Source organism: Cynoglossus semilaevis, chromosome 1 (genome assembly GCF_000523025.1).
Source record: "Cynoglossus semilaevis isolate Cse_v1.0 chromosome 1, Cse_v1.0, whole genome shotgun sequence".
Taxonomy (NCBI): Eukaryota; Metazoa; Chordata; class Actinopteri; order Pleuronectiformes; family Cynoglossidae; genus Cynoglossus; species Cynoglossus semilaevis.
The window spans coordinates 30,834,698-30,858,323 of NC_024307.1; the positions used below are offsets into that span (position 1 = coordinate 30,834,698).

Here is a 23,626-nt window from a genome sequence, read left to right on the forward strand (position 1 = left end):
GCCATCTGCTAGGTCATTGTAAATTAATGATTAAAGTGTAGTGCCAGTACCTCATGCTTAATATCCCATCACTAGGTTCTGTCTCCTCTTATCACACAAGCCCACCATCTTCTATCTTAATAGAGATCTGACTCTATGCTGTAGATACGTGATGACCCCCGGTGTGGCCTTTCAGCTTATCAGCCCATTCACCAGTTCCCAAAGTGCCTTCAACATCTGGCAACTTTGCTTGCTTTCCTCCCCAGCTGGGACCTGGAGCCATGTTGTTATTAATAACATGAGAGGTGACGTCCGTCTCAGAGTAATTACAGTCCATCTGCAGTATAAAAATATTAAAAGTTCCATCCAAAGGAACAGCGTGAGCTAACTTACTGAAGGGGTATCCAGTGGTGAAGTTGTGTATTGCAACTAAATAAATAGCTTTCCATTATGCATATGTTTTAGTATGAAACATTTGGTAGTTTGAACCCGTTAACTGAGTTAACTGGGAGTATCCCTGGAAGCATTGTTAATTGTTTCCCATTTAGTCTACAGTACAAATATGGCAGATAACAAGAGACATAGATGCTTAAAAAAAATTCTGTATCCCATAATTCCATGATGGGATTATAATAAATATTGCTTATGTTTGCTATTAATATTGCAATTGTTAGTACAAAGGATGAAATACAGTATTCATACTAAAAGCATAGACTATGGACTTATCCTCTGGTTTTTCAAGTGAAGCCTAGAAAGGAGAGAAAATAAAAGTAAGCCAGCAGGGGACAACTGCTGAATACATTATATGGTACAATAAAACTCTCTGGAACACAAGACTACTGTGTTTTTTTCTTCTTCTAAAATTCATATATATTTATTTCATTTGTTATGATCACCTTTTAAAATGGGTAATTACAACTTTTAGTAGTGAAACCACAGCAATTACCACTTAAAATTCCTTTTTTATAGTATTTAAATATTTATGTTTTCCAACTTATATTTTGAAGAAAATAGCTGATAAATTTACCATGCTATGAAGCTGGGTACGTTAGTAGGTAAGATTTATTGTTAAATTAGTGTAAGAAATAAATAGGATAAATAAATCAAATGACTGTAGGTATTTCTTCCACATTCCAAGACAACATTCGTCCGTACATTCCCTGACATTGTGATGCCAGTATGATTTCTAGGAGCTACAATAATGAGTAACTGTCTTGATTGTTTTATCCAGGGTATGTTAATCACTTATATCCTGGACATGCTAAAATTGTACTGTGTATGTAAGATGGGCCTCACAAAACATTAACACCACAGCATTAGGCCATCAGGAAACATAACTTTACCACCTTCTGTTATAATTGCCTGGCCTTCCAATATAAAGTTTAAACCTTATAAACCTTTAACTTCTTCTAGTCTTTACTAATCTGCAACTGATTCGTGGTAACGTGAAAAATCACAAAATAATTACAGATAATAAAAACCAAATGAAAGTGCAGACCAAGCAAATGATCCAGTTATGGATATGGCATCGGTGCTACATTACCGTTATTAACGCCACATGAGGCAAGGAGAAAAAAGACTGACACATTTTTGCCTGTTCTTTTCCCTCATCCTCTATTATCTCTGTTAATAACAGTCTTGTCAGCAGCAGAGCAGAAAGTTACACTTCTCAAATCACATCACAGGGGAGCGAATCTACGGGGGTCTTTGAGGCACCACATGATAAAACTCAGGTAAGCGTGGAGACGCAAGATGAGTGAATGAAGCGTAGCTCACATGGGCTTTGACCATCACTGGAAAGGGCATCTGGTTGGTATAGTAATTAACCCTACTGAGTGGTTAGCTTGGAAACTGCTGGCTCCAAATTCCCCTGTCCACCCCCATTCTTCAAACCATTGGAGGGCCACAGATGAGGGGGTGTCATAGCCTCCTACATGGAGCTGCCCTCAGGCTCCCTGGTCACACCTATTAGAGCTGGTGTGCATTGCTGTGACCCGACTGGTCTCTTTTACTTCTCTTGCTGGGGTTTCGGATTATATAGAGGGGTTTTGGGATCAGCACAAAGAAAGCTGATGGCACACATTGCGACATGTCAGAGACAGAAAAGCACAGGTGTAAAATGGTGTAACTAATTACAGAGACTCATCGGAGCTGCTGTTAATATGGCCAGGAACACCTTGTGCTTTCCCGCAATGGCTGCGGACTGAAATGGTACAACTCACCTGAACCTCTACAACACTAGAGGGAAGTAGACAAGTACAACCAAAATCACATGACAGGCCTCACAAGTCTTGAGATGACTCCTCTTTTGAAGTCCCTTTCAACTACAAACATAGAAGTGAAAACTGATCTGAGTGATTCACACAGCATGTGGGCCAGTTACAATGCACAAGCCATCCTGTCATTCTATGGAGTATGTCACTGTCACAAAAAAAAGTCCAAGACTGGTGTATGGCATGGGACTACTGGCAGCGTTGTTGCCTCATTTTATCTGTACTGGTTGTGATTGGTTACAGCAACTCTTTGCAACTCTCTCTTTCCTCACTCTCTCAAGGAGTCTGGAGAAGAAGCCTAAACTTTTCAGCTGTTTGACAAACCCTTGAAATGGCTCTTCAAATCCTTGCAGGAAGCCACCTTAAGTAGTGGTTTGTGCGATAATTAGGTGTGAGATTGAGCCAGGCAAGGTAAAAGTAAATAAAATGCTGATATTTAGACGGTTACATTTATTGGTGGCTTCTTAAAATAACATTAATGATGAGGGATTTTAAATAAAATTCAAACAGAGCATAAAGCCAAAGACACAAATGTGATTTCTTTTTGCATTCCTCACCTTAAGCCATGCTAAAATGGTCTCATCCCACAATATCTTACCATTATCAATCTCGCTGGGAGTTCAGCATTGCCAAGGTAATTATACTGCATCTGCATCCTTTTGAGTTTAATTGCTGTAACCAAACAAGTCTTTTTTTCTTTTTGATTAATCCAACCTTTCTACCTGGCATTGACTATTGCAAACAATCAAAAAAAGAGAATACAGACAACAGACAGCAGCCCTGCAAATGTAGTGTTACATAGTCTACTATTGAGATTTGAAAGACATTTTCATAAAGGGCAAATGGTGGGAGAATGACTGGTACTCTTGCCTTACACCAATAAGCTCACTGGTTTGTTGGTTTGATCCCAGATCAATTGATTCATGAATAAAATGAAAAAAAAAAGGCTAAACATGATCAACATGGCCAGTTGGCCAGTGGAATGGTTAAAAAAAATAATTCTGCAAAGAAAATGGAGGAAACTATGTTTACTTTCACTAAAATTTTACCCCGCAGTCAGGCAATACAGTAAATCTTGCAACTACTTTTAGAAAGACCCAGAGCAATCATTCCCTATCATCTTTAAGGCATTTAAATTGGACTGTGGCTCAGCCCGGGAACCTGATGGAATCATGTAGCTTTGTTCATAGCTTAGATTCCATCTGGTTTATAAACATAGCAAACAAAAAAATATGGTCTACTGCCAGTGTGCCAAATCAGCTGCCTGGCGCAGGGCCCACACTGGGTACACACCACAGCTCTCTAGCTCCAGATTTTTTTTCCCCAGTTCCTCGGTTCTATTTTGTATCAGAGATTTAAAAATAGCAAGCAGTCTTTCGCAGAATAAGCATTTCATGGATTCTGGCTTTGATGCTGTGTTTGCCTGGAGAGGCCAGCTGTCACCTGCTAGGAGAAAGACTAGGCCGTATTATTTTATTCTCAACATATTTTCATATGTCCATGCATATTTTTGTAATTTTGGTCAATTTTAGCTCTTTTTTCAAATGTTTTGAGCTGTCGATCAACAGACATTTACCTGCAATCTTGAGTAAGATTAACACCTACTGACACAAACGAGATATTGTTTTGCTTTTACTTGCTTTTACTTTTAGTAAGTATCAGCACAAGTTATCATAGTGTGTAAGGCACATACAGTCTTTTCTGAATATTGACTTTTAAATATGGAAACAAGGGACCATTGAGCAGTCATTAGATTATTTATATTTTACATTGTAAACTCCAATATGTGAGTAGTAATGAAATGCCAGAAGTAAGAAAAGAATTGTGATTATTCAACCGCAGCTGAAAAGAAGAGATTAGAGTTGGAAAGAGTTTATGCGGCCATATTTGTTATTGTTTTGGCTTCGTTTCAGCCTGTAGGGCAAAAAGATTTAAACTCAATTGATTTCATGATTTTCCCTTCCTGCGTAGCAACAAGCCTGTCTCGATACTCACGCACCTCTGGCACTGTAGACAGAGGCTGGGAAGTTGAAGTGTTCTCTCTGCGTTATTGACTAGAACAAGGCCGCCAGGTGGAACTGGGAGCTGCTGAGCAGAGGCTGCTGGAACACTGAGGGATGATTAATACAATTATCCATGAGGATGAAACGGACAAAAGGTTGGATTAACTTTAAGTGTCTCACGCCAAGTTGTTGCTTTGACAGGAGTCACTCTGTGCAGAGGGCCAGAGGATAGCACACTCTACAGTGCTCGATGCCTCTGAGGCCTGATGCTCTGGAGTTGGTGTTGATGGCTGTTCATGAGACTCAGTGTCCTGAGTTACACTGCGCTTATGTCCTGCCTCTGTTCGACCACAAAGGCTTCGAACGTTCAGGGTCCAAGGAAGCTCTAATTCGTTAGGCTGAACATCCAGCGCTAAGGCCGCCTCTTCTCCTTCCTCTACTGTGGAGCATAGTTCTTCATCTTCAATTCCTTCCACTTCTTGCCCCGCCTCCTCCACCGGACTGCGCTGCTGGTCCAACTCTTCTTTGCCGGCTTCATCCACCATCAGGGTCACTCTCTCCCTGCCACTCCTGTCCACTTCATTCCTCTCCAACCCTGCCAGTGTCTCCACACTGTTGAGCAGTGCAGGTGTGGCTTCCCCACTGACGCCATCTGTGCCAAGGTCGCTGCCAGGGGTGTGGCATTCCCACAGTAATTCATCTGGACCTCTGCTGTCTGACACATTAGGGAGGAAAGAGATGCGATAGTTGATCACCTTTGTTGTATATTAGATCCACGGTTATCATACTAGTCAATCTAATATAAACGTTACCAATGGTACTGTTTAAAAGTCAACTGTTACTTACACTCAAGTATTTGTTTGCTCTTTTTACTATTCACTAACTTGTATCCTTCATAGAATGATCCAAAGCTCATTGACAGTCAGACAAAAAAAAAAAGAAGAGTAGCAGGAGAAATCTTGGCTCTTTTGGAAATGCACTCCAGTGATGAACAAAGTTATTTCAATTACTTATGTGACTGAAGTGCTGCCATAGCAACAGGCTAAATATAGCAGCAGTGGCCCAGACGACGGGACGCAAGACAAGTGTGACGCCCTGCGTCTCAGCAACAGCAACAGCTTAGTTCTGCTCCTTCCCGCCAAGATGTGCTCTCACTTTGGGAATTACTGACCCATATTCGTTAAAGTGGCGCCAAAAAGGTTAAGGACTGCACACAGACCACACCAATGAAAAACACATGCAAAAACATGCAGGAAATAAAGCAACAGGACTTGAACTTAGCATCCATATTTATGCCCCCAAACCCTCTCAAAGAAAATATGGCACAGGATTGTGAATGTCAGCGGGTGAGAATTTGCTTCACATTTCCAAAATGCCATGGCATTTGGGCAGCTTGCACCAACAAGGAGCCGAGTGGAGCAGAGTGGGGAATGCAAAAGACGTGGATTAGACGTAGAAGAAGGCAGTGAGTGTTAAGCATGTGGTGGCTAATTACAGAGGTGGGGTTTCATCAACAGCGGCAGTTTACACACTTACCCCTGGGTGGCTGTACCATGGGCTGCATGATTGGCTGCGATGTGGCCGGTGTTGGACGAAGCTCCGGTTGAAGGTTTTCATTCAGCGTGATGCTGTTTCGTGTCCCTGAAAGACCAACAAACAAAGAAATTGCAGTTACTTTCAACTTAAGAGTGATCACAGAAACTGAACACAGTGTCATTGTCTTCTTTAGTCATCTATAGAGGTCTGTATTTAGCACTTAAAGTTAAAATGTCCATTCAGAGTTTGAACATATCTTTGAATTTTAGATCAAAAATGAGCCCAAGACATGGATGCCAGTCAAGAATGAAGCTAATGCTGATGCAACTTAGGCATCATTGCCAGTGGAAGCAGTATTGTAGCTTTGTAGTATTGTAACAATTCCAATTTATTTGACAATTATATTTGTGATAAAGATAATTAAAGCTGGTGCACAATTTACAAAATGAATTGAGCATTCATTTCTTGTTTTCATTTAAAGAAATGTATATATAGTACTTTGAGGCCTCATTAGACGATTCAAAATGAAGTTAAAGACGCTGTTTATTTTTCCGTGCTTTTACACAACATATCATAGTGTGTCAACATACAAACACGTATGCAACACAGCGTCCCTACAGTGAAGCTGTAGCATGGGTTTCTTGTCATCTGTCTTCATTAGTGATGGCTGCATGCCTCTTAGTCTGACACCATATGCTACTCATAGTAGAATGTGTCCTATAATACAGACGTCACACACACACAAATCTAGATCAACAGAAGCCTTTACGTGTGCAGGTGTGCACGTGACCCAGAGAAACCATGTGAATATTTAGCACCAGGTCTCCCTTAGACAAGAAAATGGATGAGTGGGTGACACTGTGCACGGACATCATGAATGATAAACAGACTTAGCACTGCTATGGATGCTGGATGTTTACAGTGATGTGGGAACAGTCAGGAAGAAGGTGAGGTGGGGTTCAATGAGGGGTGAGAGTTTTAAAAATAAGTGAGGTTAAAAATCACACACTGTCATTTAGTTATTTTACTGTAGGCCATACATAAAAAAATGGACATATCTACAGTATAATGTTCCAAACTATTAAAAAAAAATGGAACTCAAATAAAAAAATTACACCATTATACTGTAACAGTTAAAACGATTCCAAAACATTTATGACCTAATGACTACTGATAATTAACAGGAAAATCATATAAATAGGAAAACAAGTCTTTTCAAATGAGTGAATATCACATGATCCACACCCAGTTGCGGTCTGACAACATGCTGCACTCACAAGCACAACGGCTCAGTTTTAAGCGAGACAATTATTTCATGGACCACTCAATCATATCTATTATAATTACACTATAATTCATGTAGTAGAGCTGACTCAATTGATCATGTTTTATAATAAAACACCAGACAGACTTATGAATATTAAAAAATATATAATAAATAAAACTTTTATTATATACTTTTATTGCTTCTGTGAGGCCTGGTTCCCATCCCCTGTCCAGTGGTTGGTAAACCCCTGATTGATAGTCTTCAAATGGAATCATAATTTACCAACCCAGCACCACATCATACTGAAGGAGAGCTGAAAATAGTCACTAAGACCGAAAACTCTCTCTAAACTGAGTGAGACGTAGCCCCCATACTCCCATGGATTTCCATTAATGCAGTTTCTTTGAAACCAGCAGGCTACTCCCAGTCTGCTTCTGGGGCTTCACTGACTGCTACAGATAGCTCTGTCCATTTTTTATAAACATTCTGCAGTTTTAACAGTTTTAAATGACCAGGTTTCTGTTGCACACTGTAATTTCTTTAAGTAGATGATAAACAGTTCAGAGGGATAGCATGCAGTAGATGTTGACTCTCTTCACAGGATGCTTTATTGACATGTTAGCGTCACCTATTTATTATGGTGTGGGCTGTCTTCTTATCATTTATCCAAATAATATCCTTGCTGAGCTGCAGCAGTCAGGAGGCAACTAACCATGTACATCAGTGATTCTCAACCATTGTGCCGTGGCACATTATTGTGCCGTGAGAGATCTTTAGGTGTACCTTAGATAATGATCTCACTTAACTTATCTGAAAAATATAATTTATTAATTTTTTATATATTTATGTTTGTGTGTTTCTTCAAGTCCTGTGATTATATCACTATAGCATTCAACTCAAGATGCCCGGGTTTCACACTCAATAGTAAAATAGAAAATTAGATCTTTCTTTTTTGTTTTTTGCACCAAGGCCAAGCAAAAAAGGTTGGGAAAAACTGATGTACTGTATCTAACAACACAACACATTTGTGTCATAATTAAATCTAACCTGCAACAATAAGTTTTATGAACATCATAAAACAGGGGGGAAAAAATAAGAAAACAAATGTCAGCATCTGCAGAAAAGTGTGTGCCTTTAGTTATTCCCAGTGTATATACTCTCCTAAATGCTTTTACTTGCCTTGTTACATTTAAACCTGCAATTTCTTCTGCAAAGGGTGTAGACAAGGTGTAGACAAGGTGCAGACAAGGAACTGAGTTGGATGGAATCATTGATCACTTCTTTATCTGAGTCAGTCCATTGATGTGACTGTTATTGTTTCTTTCTCTCATCTCCAGAGGATGTAGTCACTTCTAGCGTTCTTCAGGCCTCAGGTAGCCTGTCCCGTTTGCCTTTAATATCCATTAGCCTAACTTCATATCCCGTCAAGGCCGCAGACAGTCACATCTCTATCTATATCTGTGTCTCCCTAACTGTGGTGGACAGCATGGTCGTCAGGCACTCTGGGCCCTCGCCTACAAATTCCCTAATAACGGCACATTCGCCTAAATGTGTTTGTAATGTGGGCAATCATTTTCCGTAATGGATGCTTGTCAGCTTTATGGCAGTGAGAATGACGGTCTCATGACAGGGCGCCGGCATCCAGCCGCAGCCCCGCCACTGCTCAGTGGGGCTCATACGTGACACAACACCTCCCTCCAGTGGAGAAAGAGTGCAGCTGTTTTCGAAGTGGACGAGTTGACAACATCTGTCTGTTGTTCAAATAATCGGAGCAGTTAAAGGTTGTTTTTGGTAATCCCCTGCAGCCATCCCCCACCCAAATTTTCGCTCTAGTTCTTTAGTTTTTTATAAGAACATTCATAAAAAAGCAGAAAAAAAAGTTTTCTGGCAAAAACAAAGCTGTACTTTGCTCTGAGGGCAACTAACTTTACATTTTAAACATATATTATGATATTTTTCTGAGTGTGAGATAGACGAATACTCAAAAAAGATTACCACATAACATTCAGAAGACATGGGACAGGTCATGGTTTTATGAGTGAAAGACATCAGTTAGTTGGTCAACAGAGCAGATAGTGGGCATGAGGTGATATGTTTTCTGGGTTTCTACCATGATTTGTCCAAGCACGGCATGACACAGAGAAGTGCATGGATTGGCTAAGTGAGGCGTAAAGAATACATACTCCCAATTCCCACAGATAAACGGTAGGTCAAGCCTAAAACGCAGCAAGTAAGAGGGGAGGGAAAACAAACACAGTTAAAAATATTAAAATCCCATTGAAAAAAAAATAAATTGAAATCAACCTCAGTACAGTCAACCTAACCCTAATTTTAAGCTAATTTTTGGCTCAAAAGGCAAATAATGCTATCAATAATATCTCAAATACACCTGAGTACATTGTTATTTTCCAAAATCAATTATAAATACAAAAAACATACAAAAATCTTATTTTTTTCTGTACTTTAAATCATTACAGGATCTTCATCCTCTCTGTCTTACAACCTGACCAGGTTGGGAGGCACTATGTTACACTTCGATTACTACGGTTTTTAACACACACATAGACACACACACACCAGTCACATGGTTGTGTTTGCTAAAGGCGTAATAGTAAAAACACCTTTAGAATTCTTTTGCAGTCCCAGTTAAATTGCTGCCAATGTGCCACAATTTTGGACTTACACCAAATGACATATTTAATGCAATTCGATAACAGTTGTTTTAAAGTATGTGGGAAAATAAAAACCTTTTAACAATAGTTTAATAATAGCCAAATTATTAAATAAACAACCAATTGTCAACGTGCTTTTGTTAACCAAAAAAAAAATCCAAAATTAAGTGGGAACTGTAAATCTTGGATTCAAGACCTACCTGGAAGGCTCCAGAGTCCTGAAACCTCCAGGGTCTTCAGCTTTCTCTCTAAGTCAGCAACTCGGTTTCCAAGGATCCTGCAGAGCGAGTGAAGAGTCTGGTTACTCAAACAATATGAGCCTGTGTCTTTCAATGCAGTGTTTGCCTTGGAGGAGGAGAAGGATACTTCTCCTCCTTTCATCTACTAGGAGATGAAATCAAGTGTTGAGTGAGAGTGGACAAATTCCAAGGATGAACCTGAACACCGGATTAATTTAGAAATGCACATGCAGCTGCACGAGTACCTGTTTGTGTGCCTCTGGTGCTGAATGACCAAATTCTTCTCATGGATGGTCTCCAGCAGAGCAGTGGCCAGAGACTTGAGGTCATGGATGGACTGAGGAGTGGCTGGCAGACTGCAACCCTGCTCTTCCAGAAGCATCTCCTGCACTGAGAGAAAAAAAGAAGAAGGATAAGAAACATTTCACAAGTTGCAAACATTTACATATACCTAAACAAAGTAAATGCCTGTATGTATATGTATATACTTTGGGATTCAATTTATGCATACATGCTGCTCATTCTTTGTCATTTGGATTACCTTTTGTTTCATTGGCAATTACAATACAACTGTATGTATTTTGTGAATCACTGTGTCTGTCCTTTAGGAAACAAACTTTCCAATTCCAATTCCAAAGAGAAAAAACAACACAGAATTATCATAAGAGATGGGGAAAACAGCATGAAAGGAGCAAGAGAGAGATGGAGAGTTAGAAACAGCTGTCTACTCAGTGACACTCTCCTAACTTTAACTCCAGCCCACTGTGCTGCTTCTGCCAGCAACTGTCAGTCATCATGGCAGGCTCATTTGCCTGCCAGAGCCGCTCTCCACTGCTCTGCATACAATTAGTAACCCAGCTGGTGTCCGGCAGTGGCTTTAAAAACTGGCAAAAAGTGGATTCATTAAATAACAGCATGATTTATTGCGAAAGACAAAGAGGTTTATTTAATCCAAACTGAACTGTAAAGGAGAGTTGATGTAGAGCAGTATGTAGAGCTCAGTGATGAGCTGCTGTGGCTGGTCTTGCATGCGTGGGATTAAAATGAGGTGAAGTGTTTGTGTTTCACCTTGCTTGGCTGAGAGGACTCCAGTCAGGGGACTGTGCTTTGATTTCCCAAATGTGCTGGAGTCTTTCCGCCTCTCAAGAGCAGTCTGTGTTGAGGAGGGGGGAGAAGGGCAGTGGGCAACAACAACAGAAACAGGTCTCTTTAAATTCCCTGGGTTATCATAAATCATTGTTTATAAGGGACATATTATGCTACCAATACGCAAATTTAACACGGTGCCTTGATTAATGCTTAAATGAAATGTTAGTAATATGCTTTGCTTGAAAAAAACAAGGATTGAGCACAGCTGAATTATTTACACACCTGTTTAAAAACCCGGGTCTGAACAGCAGTTCACTGCTTTACTCTATACCAGAGTATCTTACAGTAGATCTCAAAGGGAGTGCTGTTAGATCCTGAGCAATTACATTCAAAGAAATAATAATTAAAATTATAGATGTAATTCTCTCTTAAGATACATATCACTAAGTCTAATGTAAAGATCACATAAGTATCGAGTCAGACAGTGTAATGTATATAACATATAATGTATATATTAATATAGTCAGTTTATTCAAGTAAATATATATTTAGAGTTTTCAATGTACAGTAGGTAGATCACTTCTCCCTGGTCATTTAATAAGTAGCTCCCTAAACGAAAAAGTGTGGACACCCCTGCTGTATACCTTTATCTTTAAATGGCAATGAGCCATCTTTTCTGCCGAAGTCCAAAAAAAATAATGTGTAGTACAATGTCAGTACCTTGTATTTCATGATGTTAGATTTTAGCAGATTCACTTCCTCTTGCAGTTGACCAAAACGTTCATGCAAATACCTAAACAAAAAAAATGAATACTTTGACACATAAATAAAATGGTGGAATAAAGATGACAAACATAGTTAGCATTTTGCTAAAGGAAGTCGATTTAAGCATATTGTTCAGATGCAACAGATGTTGCATTTTCAAAACAATTAAATTTGACAAACACATTCAGATAATTTCCCAGAATATTTTGGGAATTTTTTTAAATTTTTATTTAATTGCAGTTTAGTTTCCATCATTTTACTCACTTCACCGGAAGTGTAACAAGCTTGGGAACTGCTGTTCTATAGTAGCAGCTTTTATAGTACTGACTCAAAGTCCCTTCACTTCAAAATACATTTTAACGTAGAAGAGATGTTGTTTGTTCTGTTGGAGCTCTTAATTTGGAGATTGCCCCAAACAAAGGTGACAAAAGTCTTCTGGATAGTTAGTACAGCCTGTCACTCACTTGTTTTCCATGCAGAGGGCGTCCACATCAATAATGCGTGCCTCGTTGTTGCCCAAGATGTGGTTAAGCTCCACATTGAGTCGATCAGCCTTCTCCCGGAACACATTGCGCTCTGCCTTCACGTCCTGCAGCTCGTCTGTCACAGCCTTAATGTTGTGCTCCATCTCTTCCATCTAGAAAAACAGAGACAGGTTGAGGAAAAAGAATTCGCAAGAGAAGCTGTGGAAAGTTTAAAGAGACAGAAGTAGTGCTCGCTGTCAGAGTATTCACAAAGGTTCAATATACACAGTCTATGGAGTAAGTCAGATTTACATTTCACTTATAGTGTGTTAAAAGAAAAGATAATGAGAGTGTTTGTTGACCTGTAGTCCTGCCCTCTCTAACTGGAGAACCAGATCCTCACGTTCATGAGCAGGAAAGTGGCGTGCCCCCACTTCCTCGTCCCCCAGCCGTTGTCTGGTAATGGTCATTCTCAGAAGCTGTGAAATGACACAGAGAAAGCAAATGAGAAATAATTGAACTACACACATTGTGTACATGTAGCGCCACTGGTAACACCACCTTGTTGTCCCCTTGGGCCTCTGTTAGCCTTTGCGTCAGCTCCTTCACCTCCTCAGCGAGCTGTTTAGCTTGTTCCCTCGAGTCTCTCAAAAGCTGAGCCAAGTTCACCTGAGCACAAGATGGAGATGTGAACACGCAGAAACAAAGAGAGATGAGCATGGTAAATGACCATTGATATGAAATGGGCTTTTTGATTCATTTTGGAAAGAGTTTAAACACACACCACAAAAATTGTATATCAAACTCAGTGTGTGAATAATGCCATACAGATTTAAACACTACAAAGAGGGGAAGAAAACCACAGGGAAACAAATGAAACCACACAGTGGATGGTCCTAATAGAATTCAAAACACACTGGTACCCAAAGTGTGGGACAGGTCCCTCTAGGCGGCACAAAGCAAGGCGAATGATTGTCAGTTTTACATGAAGGAGGAAGGAAAGTAAGCTACTTGTCATTGTGACACAGCACACAACCAAATGTGACTTCTGCTTTTAACCCATCACCAAAGTGAACAGTGGGCAGCTTTAAGCACCAGGGAGCAGTGTGTAGGGACGGAGCCTTGCTCAGAGCACCTCAGTGGTAACTTGGCAGCTGGTGGATTCGAACCTGAAGTTCGAGTTCTTCTGGACCCAAGTCTGCTTCCTTAACCACTAAGGCACCACATCTTTTTTAATTAAAAAATTAGAACGGAATGCTTTCTTTTTTCTTTGTTAGAGTATATTTTCCTATTAAGTTGCATTTAAACAGTCAAATGGCCTCTTTCATTATATATTTTCTGTTTCATCCAACTAATCAAATCTAGTTGTAATTTGCTGTAGTTTATGATCACAATTATCCTTTCAGCAGACTTCTTCTTATCAGGTCCAATAATTGTGGAAAAAATTTCACAATTATCCTTTCAGCAGACTTCTTATCAGGTCCAATAATTGTGAAAAAATAATTTCGCCAAAATCACGCAAAACATTTAGAAAACATTGCACAACTAAATGTATTCATAGTTTTAATTGACTGTATATCGAATGGCAGTGTCAGATTCTCAGGTTTACATTCAGTAAAATATTAGGGCTATTGTTAAAAATGCACCTGTGGAGTGGTCAACTTACTTGATTGCGTTTTTCAGGTGGCAATGAGGGATCGCCATCCTGGAATAAAAAGAAAAGATAAAGTAATAAATCACTCTGTGTGTAATTATTGGACTAAATAAGATGGTGTATTGACATCATGGGGCATTTAACTAGTCAGCCACTCACAATGAGCTCTGTGTACTTCTTCTTGAGACCCTGGTGGCGCTCTCTCAGCTGGTTGGCCATGAGCTTGTACTGGTCTCTCTCCTGCTGACAGGTATCCAGCTCTTTGGACAGAATGAGCAGAGCCTCTTTCTTACTCTCCAGTTTACGCTTGCACACCAGGAACTAACACATAGATAAGGATTAAGGGCCAGAGTTTTGTGAGTATTATCCATTCAATCATACAACTAGCAGGTAATTATTGGTCATCCAACAAACTGAGCAGTTCATCCACCTTTTCAGGTTTTCAGCTTTATAATTGATTCATGTTGACATTCTTAACTCTAAGTCATAATAAATTCCAGTGACCCTGTTCTGGGATAGAAATGGTCAATTATGATGTCAGTCCAGACATAGGTGAAAAAGACCCATGTTGCCTGAGGCTGAATGTTTAAAGGGCTGATAAGAGTCAGCAGAGGGCACAGAGTAAACCTGGATAGCTGTTGGAACAGCTTACCAGCAATGTAAATAGGATCCAAACAAAGATTAAAATGACAGTACGTGTTATATTATTTGTCACATTGGTAGTTCTTTTTTTTATTATTATGTAGACCTCTACTTATTCCTGTGTTATCTATTTTAAATAATAGATAAAACAGAAATAAATATCAATAAAAATACAAAAAATATAAAAAATAAAAAGATTACAGAATATCACTGAAGCTGTGTGAATTTTAAAGTAGGACGGTACCACGCCATGTGTAGTTGTTTTATTATTTACTACACAATAGCAGCTTTTATTATCAATTATTGCTGTTTTCAACAAAACATATATGCAGGATGATTGACTTTCTAACTCGTAATAACGAATCTTAGCCCTCATCCAGTCATAGTGCATACTGTACAAAAGCATATAACCACAGGTGAGTTCACAATATATGTTCCATACAGCATCATGTGTGTTAAAACGGGTGGTAAAGACAACTTTAAATGAGACAAGTGCTGACGTCCTCGCAGGATATCACGTCATCTAACCGACTATGTTTATTCCTCAACATTGAGCCCTACATCGCTGTTACTTATGTTAAACAACCAGTATATAATCAGTATGTCATTCCATATGGAAGCGTCTCAGTTTACAGCCCGCTTCTGCAGCACCTGGACACGGTATATGGCATTCCCTTACCTCGCTGACCAGGCCCTGCCAGTCACTTTCACTCCTTTTGGAAGACTGCATTCTATTAAAATAATATTATAATTAAAAACAAAAAATAACGTGAGGATAAAGTCTCCTCTGAATACTGTCAGAGATACCGCTTCCTCCTGCAACGCCTCCTCCTCCCCTTCGCCGTTTGTTTATCCTGCGACGTCATTTTCTCATTGCCTTACAGTCAAGTCTCGCGATATTTTAACCAATCACCACCAGGACACGATTATCCGGTACATTTAAATATTTTCAACAGCAACACTGGTTCAGTTTTCTAATATAAATCGCAGTAATGAGAAACTTCAGGTTTCATTAACTACACTTTATTTGCAAAATAATTTTCAAAAACATATCACTCAATACGCATGTAAAAACAACACGTGTAGACCAGTACCGGGGCGGGTCCAGTCAAGCTTGTTATTCAGCCACAGCCCAAGGTATCTCCACAACCTCCACGTCCTGATCCTCGATGAGAACTGGTCTAAGTTTAGGTTGTGGGTTTGGATTCGAACTTTGGCCCCCAGGTCTTCAACATGGTATATTGTATACACACTCATAGGCTGACATCTTCCAGGCAGGATGTAATAGATCAACATCCCTGCCAAAAAAAAAAAACTGGTTTTGGTTTCACTTTCAAAGAATCTTAAAATAATTAAATGCACATATACAATAGAAAAGCATACCTGTATGTCTGTGCTCCTCTTGTAGCTCACATCATCATCATAGCCAGCCTAGAACCTGGCAATTAAAATTCTATATCAATTAAATAAAAAAACAATTTTGTCTTTGCAAATAGTTTTAATGTAATTTGAAGTAAAAAATATCCTTAAAAAGGTCTTTATGGGTATATATTTTAATACTTTGATACTTCGGTTAATCAAAATGAACACAAACAATGATGAAGTAAACTAGGCAATTTCATTTCATATTTTTACATATTTATTGTCATACACAACTGGATTTACATTACCTGTTTTTTAAGAAGGACATTCAGTATTCAACAAACAAGGACAACAAGAATCAAGGAAAAGAAATTGCATGTTTTTACACCGGTATCTTTTCCTTTTTTTCATCAGCAATGCCATTCATAGAGCTGGTAGAAGCACTTTCAGACTTTTAGCTTGTTACTGTCATCATAAAAGAATTTGGCAAACAACCCTTCGTTTTATTACATGCTCTTGCAAGCTTCGGCGAAACCTATTTCTACCCGGTGCAAAGATTTGGATTAATGTGTGTCAAACGGATGTTTGCATTCACGTCTCTGTACAGTTATGCACAGATTTGTTGCTCGAGAGAAATAGAAATAAAAACCTCAAAACAAACTTGAACATATGTCGCCATATTTACATAAAATGTTTGCCATCGTTTTAGGATGTAATTCATACACAGGTTTTTATGTGAGCAAGATCAGCAAGAAGTTTGACTCTCTTGACATTATGTCTATATACTCTCTGCTCTTCAGCTACACAAACTCATCTCGTATTGTCAATTAAAGTATCTCTGAACTAAGTTTAGATCCATATATTTTCCACAAGGCCATTGGAGCTTTGTTTTTTTAATCCCTATAATAATACTTAAAAAAACAACTCAAGTCTTGTTTCCCTCTATCTACTATCTATAGGACTTACATCACCTTTTCTACTAAACGACTACACTTTAGACAGCGATCTCCGCTATTATAATTAAAGGTTTGTGCTTTCAAGAGAATCCCTGTGTGAAACCAGAACGGGTTGTGATTCTTCATCACGGCCACAGGGAGGCACTACGGGTCTTTTTACAACCCAGAAGGCAACATTCTGTACTGTACAATACAACAGGGACATGAAGTACGTGGCAAACAATTCTGTCGTCAGCAGGTTTCCTACATAAATAAGGGGGTGGAAAGTCAATGCATGGTTCTCCGAGGTTCTGCTTTTATGTACATAAAACAAATCCCACAGGGTTTTGCAAACAAAAAGACACTGGACGTCATCTGGTCATGTTTTTTCTTTAAACCCACAAGAATGTTTTTGGACTGAAACCAAAACATTCCATGCTTACATATTCTCAGCCTAATCTTATTGGAAATTAATTTATCTCAAAGAGACAATGAAGAAATAAAGGAATTTCCAACTCCACATAATCCAGCATAAACAAGCCTACGTAGGAAAGTTTTTAAGAGATCAGAAATATGTCCTGGTCCTTTTCTTTTTCCTCCACAGTAACTTGTTTAAAGTGGAAGACGTTTGATTGCAGGGGGGTCAAAAGGCGAAAGCCCCTCACAAACTCAAGTCAATGATGATGTGCTCGAAAATCTGTGTGTTTCCCTTGAAGCTGGAGGCAAAGATGAAGTCCCTGCGATCGGTGGACACAACAGTGAAGGAGCGTGGGGCCTGGATGTACACCTCCTTGAAGCGGCTGAAGAGTTTCTTGTCATCATCCCACAGGTAGATCTGTGAGAAAGTGTAATCACTTCCCAGAGCCAAGTAGTAACGATCTTTAAATGAATAGGGCTGCAGGATCATGGAGCCTCGTGAGGGCAAAGCCTGGATCTCTGCAAACTGTTTGGCACCCCAATGCAGAACTTTGGAGTCTCCAATATAGCGCGTCATGGCCAAGTAGAGTTCCCCCTTAATCCTGAAGTGCTTCACAGCCACCACGTCTTCCATGTTGGGAATCTCTCCCTGCAGGACAAACTTCTGGTTGCTGCGACTCCATTGGTAGATCACAGGCACCTGTGAGCGGCTGGCCAACAGCAGATGTGCCTTGCCGTCCAAATCCAAGAACTCTGCGTCTGTGTCACGATACCATTCGTGCAGCGACTGATACGAATAAAATCCCTTGCTGTTCCATTTGTACAACGTGGACAGACCTGCTTTGGAGCTGTCAGCAATGACAAAGTACCAGTCGGTGCCAATCTGAAACGCTTCAATGTCATTGGGTTTGGAGATCTTGGATACCTCAATGTCCTGGAATTTGCTGAACCTGCTTTGGTCATCATCAAACCTGTAGATGTGGGAACCTCCAAACAGCTGAGCTACGATGACAAACACCTCCTCCTCAATGACAACAGACTTACATCCCACAATGGACTGACCTGAGAGGTGAGAGGAAAGAGAGTTGTTAGGCCTTCAGCTTTAAAGTGCACTGAGATGCTGTACTTGTCAATCTTACTGTCATACCAGTGATGTTGTCGTAAGTCCTGAAGTTCATTTCTATGTGGTCCCATTGTAAAACCATACAGCTCTCCATGCTGGGAGCAGCAATGGCCACGTAGACGTCGTTCTTAAAGCTAAACGTGTCTATGGACAGGGATTCAGACACCACAGTCCGATGGAGGACAAAGTCTGCAAAAAAACAAAACAAAACAAAAAAGCAAATTAAAAAAAAAAGTCAAAGTAACATTTCACACAAACAAAAGATCAGCTCCCATTGACATCACCCGTTGAGGTGCATTCATTGTGCAAACTGGTCATGTCATTGAGGCGTTTGTCCTTCATTTCCTCTGGTGCGGCACACATGACATCGGACACTGTGGCGTTGGTGCTCTTCAGCCACGTCATCAACCACTTGGCACGGCAGTCACACTCAAAGGCATTGCCTCGAAGGTCCCTGCAGGAGAAGAGCATATCTTTCATTATTCATTTCATTATCTTTCAAAATTACAAAGGATAATCAAAAAAAAAAAAATCCATGAAAGAAATATCTATGCAGAGTAATTCTATTTGGTGATGTCACGCACAGCTCTATGAGTGAGTCCAGGTCTAGAAAGAGATCCCTGGGCAAGGCCTTGATGTTGTTGTTGGCCAAAGACCTAAACACAGAAGCAATGAAATCATTCCTCAAAATATATACACATCAAATCATTACTATTGGTTTATGCATTTAATATATAAAATATTTAACATATATCACATACAAGTGTGTCAGGTCCCTGAGTCCTCTGAAGGCATATTTGGACACTGTCTCAATCTTATTAATCAAAATGAACCTGTAAAAAAAAAAAGTTATTGATATCCAAACAAAATGTATATATTTAGGATGACATAAAATACAGATTTGAGTGATATTTAAAACAACAACATCCCATTATTGTATTTTTTTTATTATTAGAGCAGGAACTGTTCTTGACATTTACAGTGGGGGAAATAAGTATTTGGCCCCTTGGTGATTTTGCTGGTTTGCCCACTTGCAAAGAATGCAACAATTTATAATTTAATAATTTTGGTAGGGGGTCAATTCCTCATCATATGGTTATCAATTTAAATAAATTCATATGATGTGAATTTCAGGAATTTTCTTTGGGGTTCTGTCTCTCACTGTTCTTATTCTTGTCATTCATTTTTGTGTGTGATCATAATGTACATTAAAAAGATTACTCACAGATACTCCAGGTGTGGGAGGCCTGAGAATGCATCATCCCTTATAGTCATGAGAGCATTGGAATTCAAAAGCCTGGAAAAAAATTGAATAAATATCATATCAAGACACTACCCACTCATTTTTATGCATTTTAAAAAAAGGCATATCAAATATCTGAAATCATAATTCTACGTCCAGCTGTTAAATTCCTCTAAAATGTAACATTCAGTGCACAACTGACGTCATTCATCTAAAAATAAAACCACTAAAGCAAACAAAGCAAATCTATCCACACCACGAATTTTAACTAATGCTGTGTCATCAGATTGGTTAAGTGCGTAACAACTGCCACGCCTTTGTTTATGCTGACATCATAGCTACAGTAACGACACAGCAGATTAATGACCTCGTGGTAAGTTGTCTACAATGTGGACCAGAATTCTCTGAAAAGTGGGCTGCTTCTTATAACCCACAGTCTTTCAGCAGAACACAGACCAACCAAAGGCACATCCAATTTTCTAGTCAAAAACAGGAAAATACTCGACATACGTGCTTCAGTGGTGTTAATGCCATTATACAGTGTTTCACCCACACTTTCTGAACCGCCCCCAATTTCGTAGATAGGAGCATTGTTGACCCCCCAAACCTCCATGTTAACACATTCACAGCTATTGCTTTAAAACTACACTAAACTTTATTTTAGACTATAATTCCTAAAGATGGATATTCTCAGAGTAAAAAAAGGAATACAATTTTAAATCACTAAATATTGCCCAACACCTTGGAAACTGCTGCTATAATTAAAGTTAAAAGGCCCAATATTTCACAGGATTTTATACCAAATACAGACATGGTTCTGATTCTTTCTGCACCACATAAGACAGACCTGACATAAAACAAATGTGCTATGTAAATAATGTAGATTGCCACTACATTTTCTTGCCTTTAGGTAAAGGCTTATTTCAGTGTTCAGTGATGTCAGACTTGTGTGTGTCAGCTCGGTGATTTCACTAAGGCTTATGTCTTTTTGGTAAAGTCATAATCTAGACAGTGGGTCACATCTTTTCTGGTAACAAAACATGATGATGTCATCTCTACAGACAAGGAAAAGGCAATAGGATATTACATATTATACCAAATGAGAAACTTTGACTTCCACCTGGGTGTTGCATTGCACTACCGATGATATTCTAAGCATGTGTAAAAGGAAAAATGTAATTAAAAAAAACATGGTCTATTGGCACTTATGTTTTGATTTTAGCTGCTGGATTGTGTTAGTACTAGCATGCTCACTGATATCTTCTTTTTGCTTCATGAAAATAACAGTATGGATCAGTACATTACATCAGGGTTATCTGTTATTGTTAGATAACCACTGCTAGTGAAATCAGTCTGGCCACATACTGTATGTTTGTCTTCATGCAAGCCTTTGCCTGTAGGGGGAGCCAAAACATCTCAAAATACAGAACACCATACAGGAGCAAATACAGCAATGTTCAATGTTCTTACAGGAGCTGGAGATTTGACATGTGAGAAAACATAGCCTCTCTGATCTCTGAGAACGTCCCATTGACGATACTCCTGGTGAAACAAACAACAAAAAACGGAAATTCAGTCAAATAAACCAAGAAAAAAAAAACATACTAAACAAGTGCACAGGGCAGATAGACTGCATTGCCTTAAAAAGCCCCTTTATTTTCATGACGGTGGGTATAATAAGCTCGAAACAGCTGCAACTCAACTTCAATCTGACATACGTAAGAGCTTTGCTAAACGAAATAAATTTGCAACAATATATATATATATATATATATATATATATATATATATCAATATATACACATATATATAGGATACTCACAAGGAATTGATTTCGTTTGGGGAAATCCTTGGCACATTGGAGTACCCGACGCACATGATAGACTCCCTGGAACAGCTGCATGTTGAAGGACATCGAAAACCCTTCTTCAAATGAACCGGCTGACACAGACAGCACAGCGACACGGACAGCAATGCCCAGACCTTGACACTTGGCACCATCTTTCTTGGCGGGCTCGCATGTGTGAGGGTTCGCTGAGAGGTTCGGTAGGAGGCGGATAGCTGCGCGCGTTTACACCCTGCACCATGAAATGCAGCACTGGCTTCCTGACATCAGCAAATCAGCTGCAGCTCCAGCTCCGTCCACCTTCATTATTTATGAATCCAGCAGCACAACTGGCGGCTAAAGAACCGTGCGCCACACAGCGGAGAGCCTTGATAAGCTGCTGGCTCATAAAACTTTGGTTTATAAGCTACACGTTATTTGTTGGCATAAAAGTACACAAGCACAGATGACGTTTTGTTAAAACAGAATGATGTAGCAAACTGTATACTGTATTAGGATGGTCCATAGAACTCCAGCACCATGGACAGGTCCTTTGCATTTAACTGCAAATATCTACATCTTTTTTTTTTCTTTTTAATGAGACCTTAAAGATTATTTTGTGAAGCTGACAATGGGGGGGCTACAAAAGGGTAGCTGATAATTAAACTAGTTTAACTAGCAAATAATCTTTTCCTCAGTTCACAGATTTTCCAGAAACATGGAGAACACTTGTACTAAAGGGAGTTTGTCTGCTTGTTTTCTCCAGTTTTCAAAACAAGTTTGACCATTATGCTTTGCAAGCAATAGCAATTCTATTTTAAGAACCAAACCAAATAGAGGTTTGAATTTAGAAAACTGCCTTCTCTCTGGTAGACTCATTTGTGCCTGTGTCAGTTTGACTCTGGTGCTCAGTCATCACTGAACTTTACTTGTCAGCCACTGAGAGCCACAAGCAAGGGAGGGGTGTTTGTCAAGCCACAGTGTCCCCGAGTTAGTTAGGGCCAATGATCGAGTGTGTGGAGAGGAGGGATCTCTGTCAAGACACAGGTTATGTAAGAACAAAAGGAGACAAGAAAACACTAAAGGTGAATAAAAATGAACTGCGATTTTTGCTCTGTGCTGCAAGCACATTTCTGATTCACACACTGCAGTAGACTAAATCAATAGAAGGGAATTTTTTTAAAACTATTCGGCAGAAAATCCGACAATATATTCTCAGAGCATCTCAGCTATATCAGCAGAGGATTAGAAAACCAGCAAACCACTGACTTTAACAGAGGAGGGAGAGGGAAAGAAAAAAAATCAAGCTTGAGAACCCACTTACACATTCACCTAATATCTGTTTTGAAACACATTCCTGCAGTTGATTATGTCTCTCATCCTACTGCGGCACATGATTAAGGCTTTGCCCACCAACACTATACAAAAGCATTTCTGCTGCACTGAACCTCCTGCAGTGATTTTCCACTATATTTGCTCATGGTTCAGCGTGGGAACAGTAAAAGCGTGCTGATACAGCATCCGTCTGACTCCAGCTCACACTCAAAGGATGCAGAATGTGCCAGGTTCTGCTACAACACATGGAAACTGCAGATTTTGTTCCTTTTATGCACAACATGGTCCGGCACATGTGCAAAATCTCAACAACACAAAAGTGGCAGCTGCCTTCTTTACGTAACCAGAGCTTGTTTAGATCATATTTGATGATGTTAACATTTTGCCCATAGGAGCTTGAAAAAAAATGTTTCTTCAATGATAGAAGCACAACAGAAATACAAGTAAAAACACATTTGGATATTGCCAGGAGCCCCCTAAATCAGTTTATGCTTCTCAAACTAATTTATTTTGGTAAGTGGAAAACCATTAAAATCTTTTCAGGACTTTTTTCTCCTTTCTTCTAATATTAGACTAAAATTAAGATTTAAGGGTTAAAAGATCTTGTGGGCGTATACATTATCAATAATGTGATCCCATTTGTTTAATGTACATTTCAGAGTTACTGACAGAAGAACAGATCATGTAAGTTGTGTTAAAGTGTGGCAGGAAACTCTCCAAGATACCCAAGATGCACTGAGAACATTCCCTCCACTAAACACAGGAGAGAGCTATGTTTGGCGCTCTCCATTGATTATCTGTTA

The 23,626-nt window shown here is 39.4% G+C and overlaps 2 protein-coding genes across 4 annotated transcripts; both read right to left on the reverse strand.

The window, feature by feature from the left end:
- Positions 1-3,990: 3,990 nt before the first annotated feature.
- On the reverse strand, positions 3,991-15,451 carry LOC103390512 (coiled-coil domain-containing protein 149). Of its 3 annotated transcripts, none has more exons than XM_017039222.2 (13): positions 15,263-15,451; positions 14,101-14,262; positions 13,954-13,992; positions 12,849-12,956; positions 12,650-12,766; positions 12,288-12,460; positions 11,779-11,851; positions 11,038-11,122; positions 10,215-10,359; positions 9,931-10,007; positions 9,242-9,274; positions 5,792-5,896; positions 3,991-4,970 (listed from the first exon to the last, which is right to left on the reverse strand). In XM_017039222.2, exons 1-13 carry the CDS (start codon positions 15,311-15,313, stop codon positions 4,432-4,434), a joined length of 1,707 nt encoding a protein of 568 aa, XP_016894711.1. In that variant the 5' UTR covers positions 15,314-15,451; the 3' UTR covers positions 3,991-4,431. The 3 variants fall into 3 exon arrangements, with proteins under 3 accessions (XP_016894711.1, XP_016894716.1, XP_008324628.1); XM_017039227.2 differs by having other exon boundaries at positions 14,101-14,201; positions 15,263-15,416; XM_008326406.3 differs by lacking the exon at positions 9,242-9,274 and having other exon boundaries at positions 15,263-15,450.
- A 759-nt stretch (positions 15,452-16,210) lies between these two features.
- On the reverse strand, positions 16,211-21,773 carry lgi2a (leucine-rich repeat LGI family, member 2a). The gene is made up of 8 exons (XM_008326388.3): positions 21,486-21,773; positions 21,134-21,205; positions 19,646-19,717; positions 19,182-19,253; positions 19,005-19,076; positions 18,705-18,874; positions 18,445-18,609; positions 16,211-18,359 (listed from the first exon to the last, which is right to left on the reverse strand). The coding sequence occupies exons 1-8, from the start codon at positions 21,662-21,664 to the stop codon at positions 17,542-17,544; spliced, it is 1,620 nt and encodes a 539-aa protein (XP_008324610.2). The 5' UTR covers positions 21,665-21,773; the 3' UTR covers positions 16,211-17,541.
- Positions 21,774-23,626: the final 1,853 nt, after the last annotated feature.

Coding starts and splice junctions, on each gene's coding strand:
- LOC103390512 (XM_017039222.2), bottom strand. CDS start 15,313: ATGCAGTCTTCCAAAAGGAGTGAAAGTGACTGGCAGGGCCTGGTCAGC. Junction 10,360..11,037: donor AGTCCTCTCAGCCAAGCAAG/GTGAAACACAAA, acceptor TTTTTCTCTCAG/TGCAGGAGATGCTTCTGGAA. Junction 4,971..5,791: donor CATGGTACAGCCACCCAGGG/GTAAGTGTGTAA, acceptor CTAATGTGTCAG/ACAGCAGAGGTCCAGATGAA.
- lgi2a (XM_008326388.3), bottom strand. CDS start 21,664: ATGGTGCCAAGTGTCAAGGTCTGGGCATTGCTGTCCGTGTCGCTGTGC. Junction 21,206..21,485: donor CCAAACGAAATCAATTCCTT/GTGAGTATCCTA, acceptor TTGTTTCACCAG/GAGTATCGTCAATGGGACGT. Junction 19,254..19,645: donor CTCCCACACCTGGAGTATCT/GTGAGTAATCTT, acceptor TTTTTTTTACAG/GTTCATTTTGATTAATAAGA.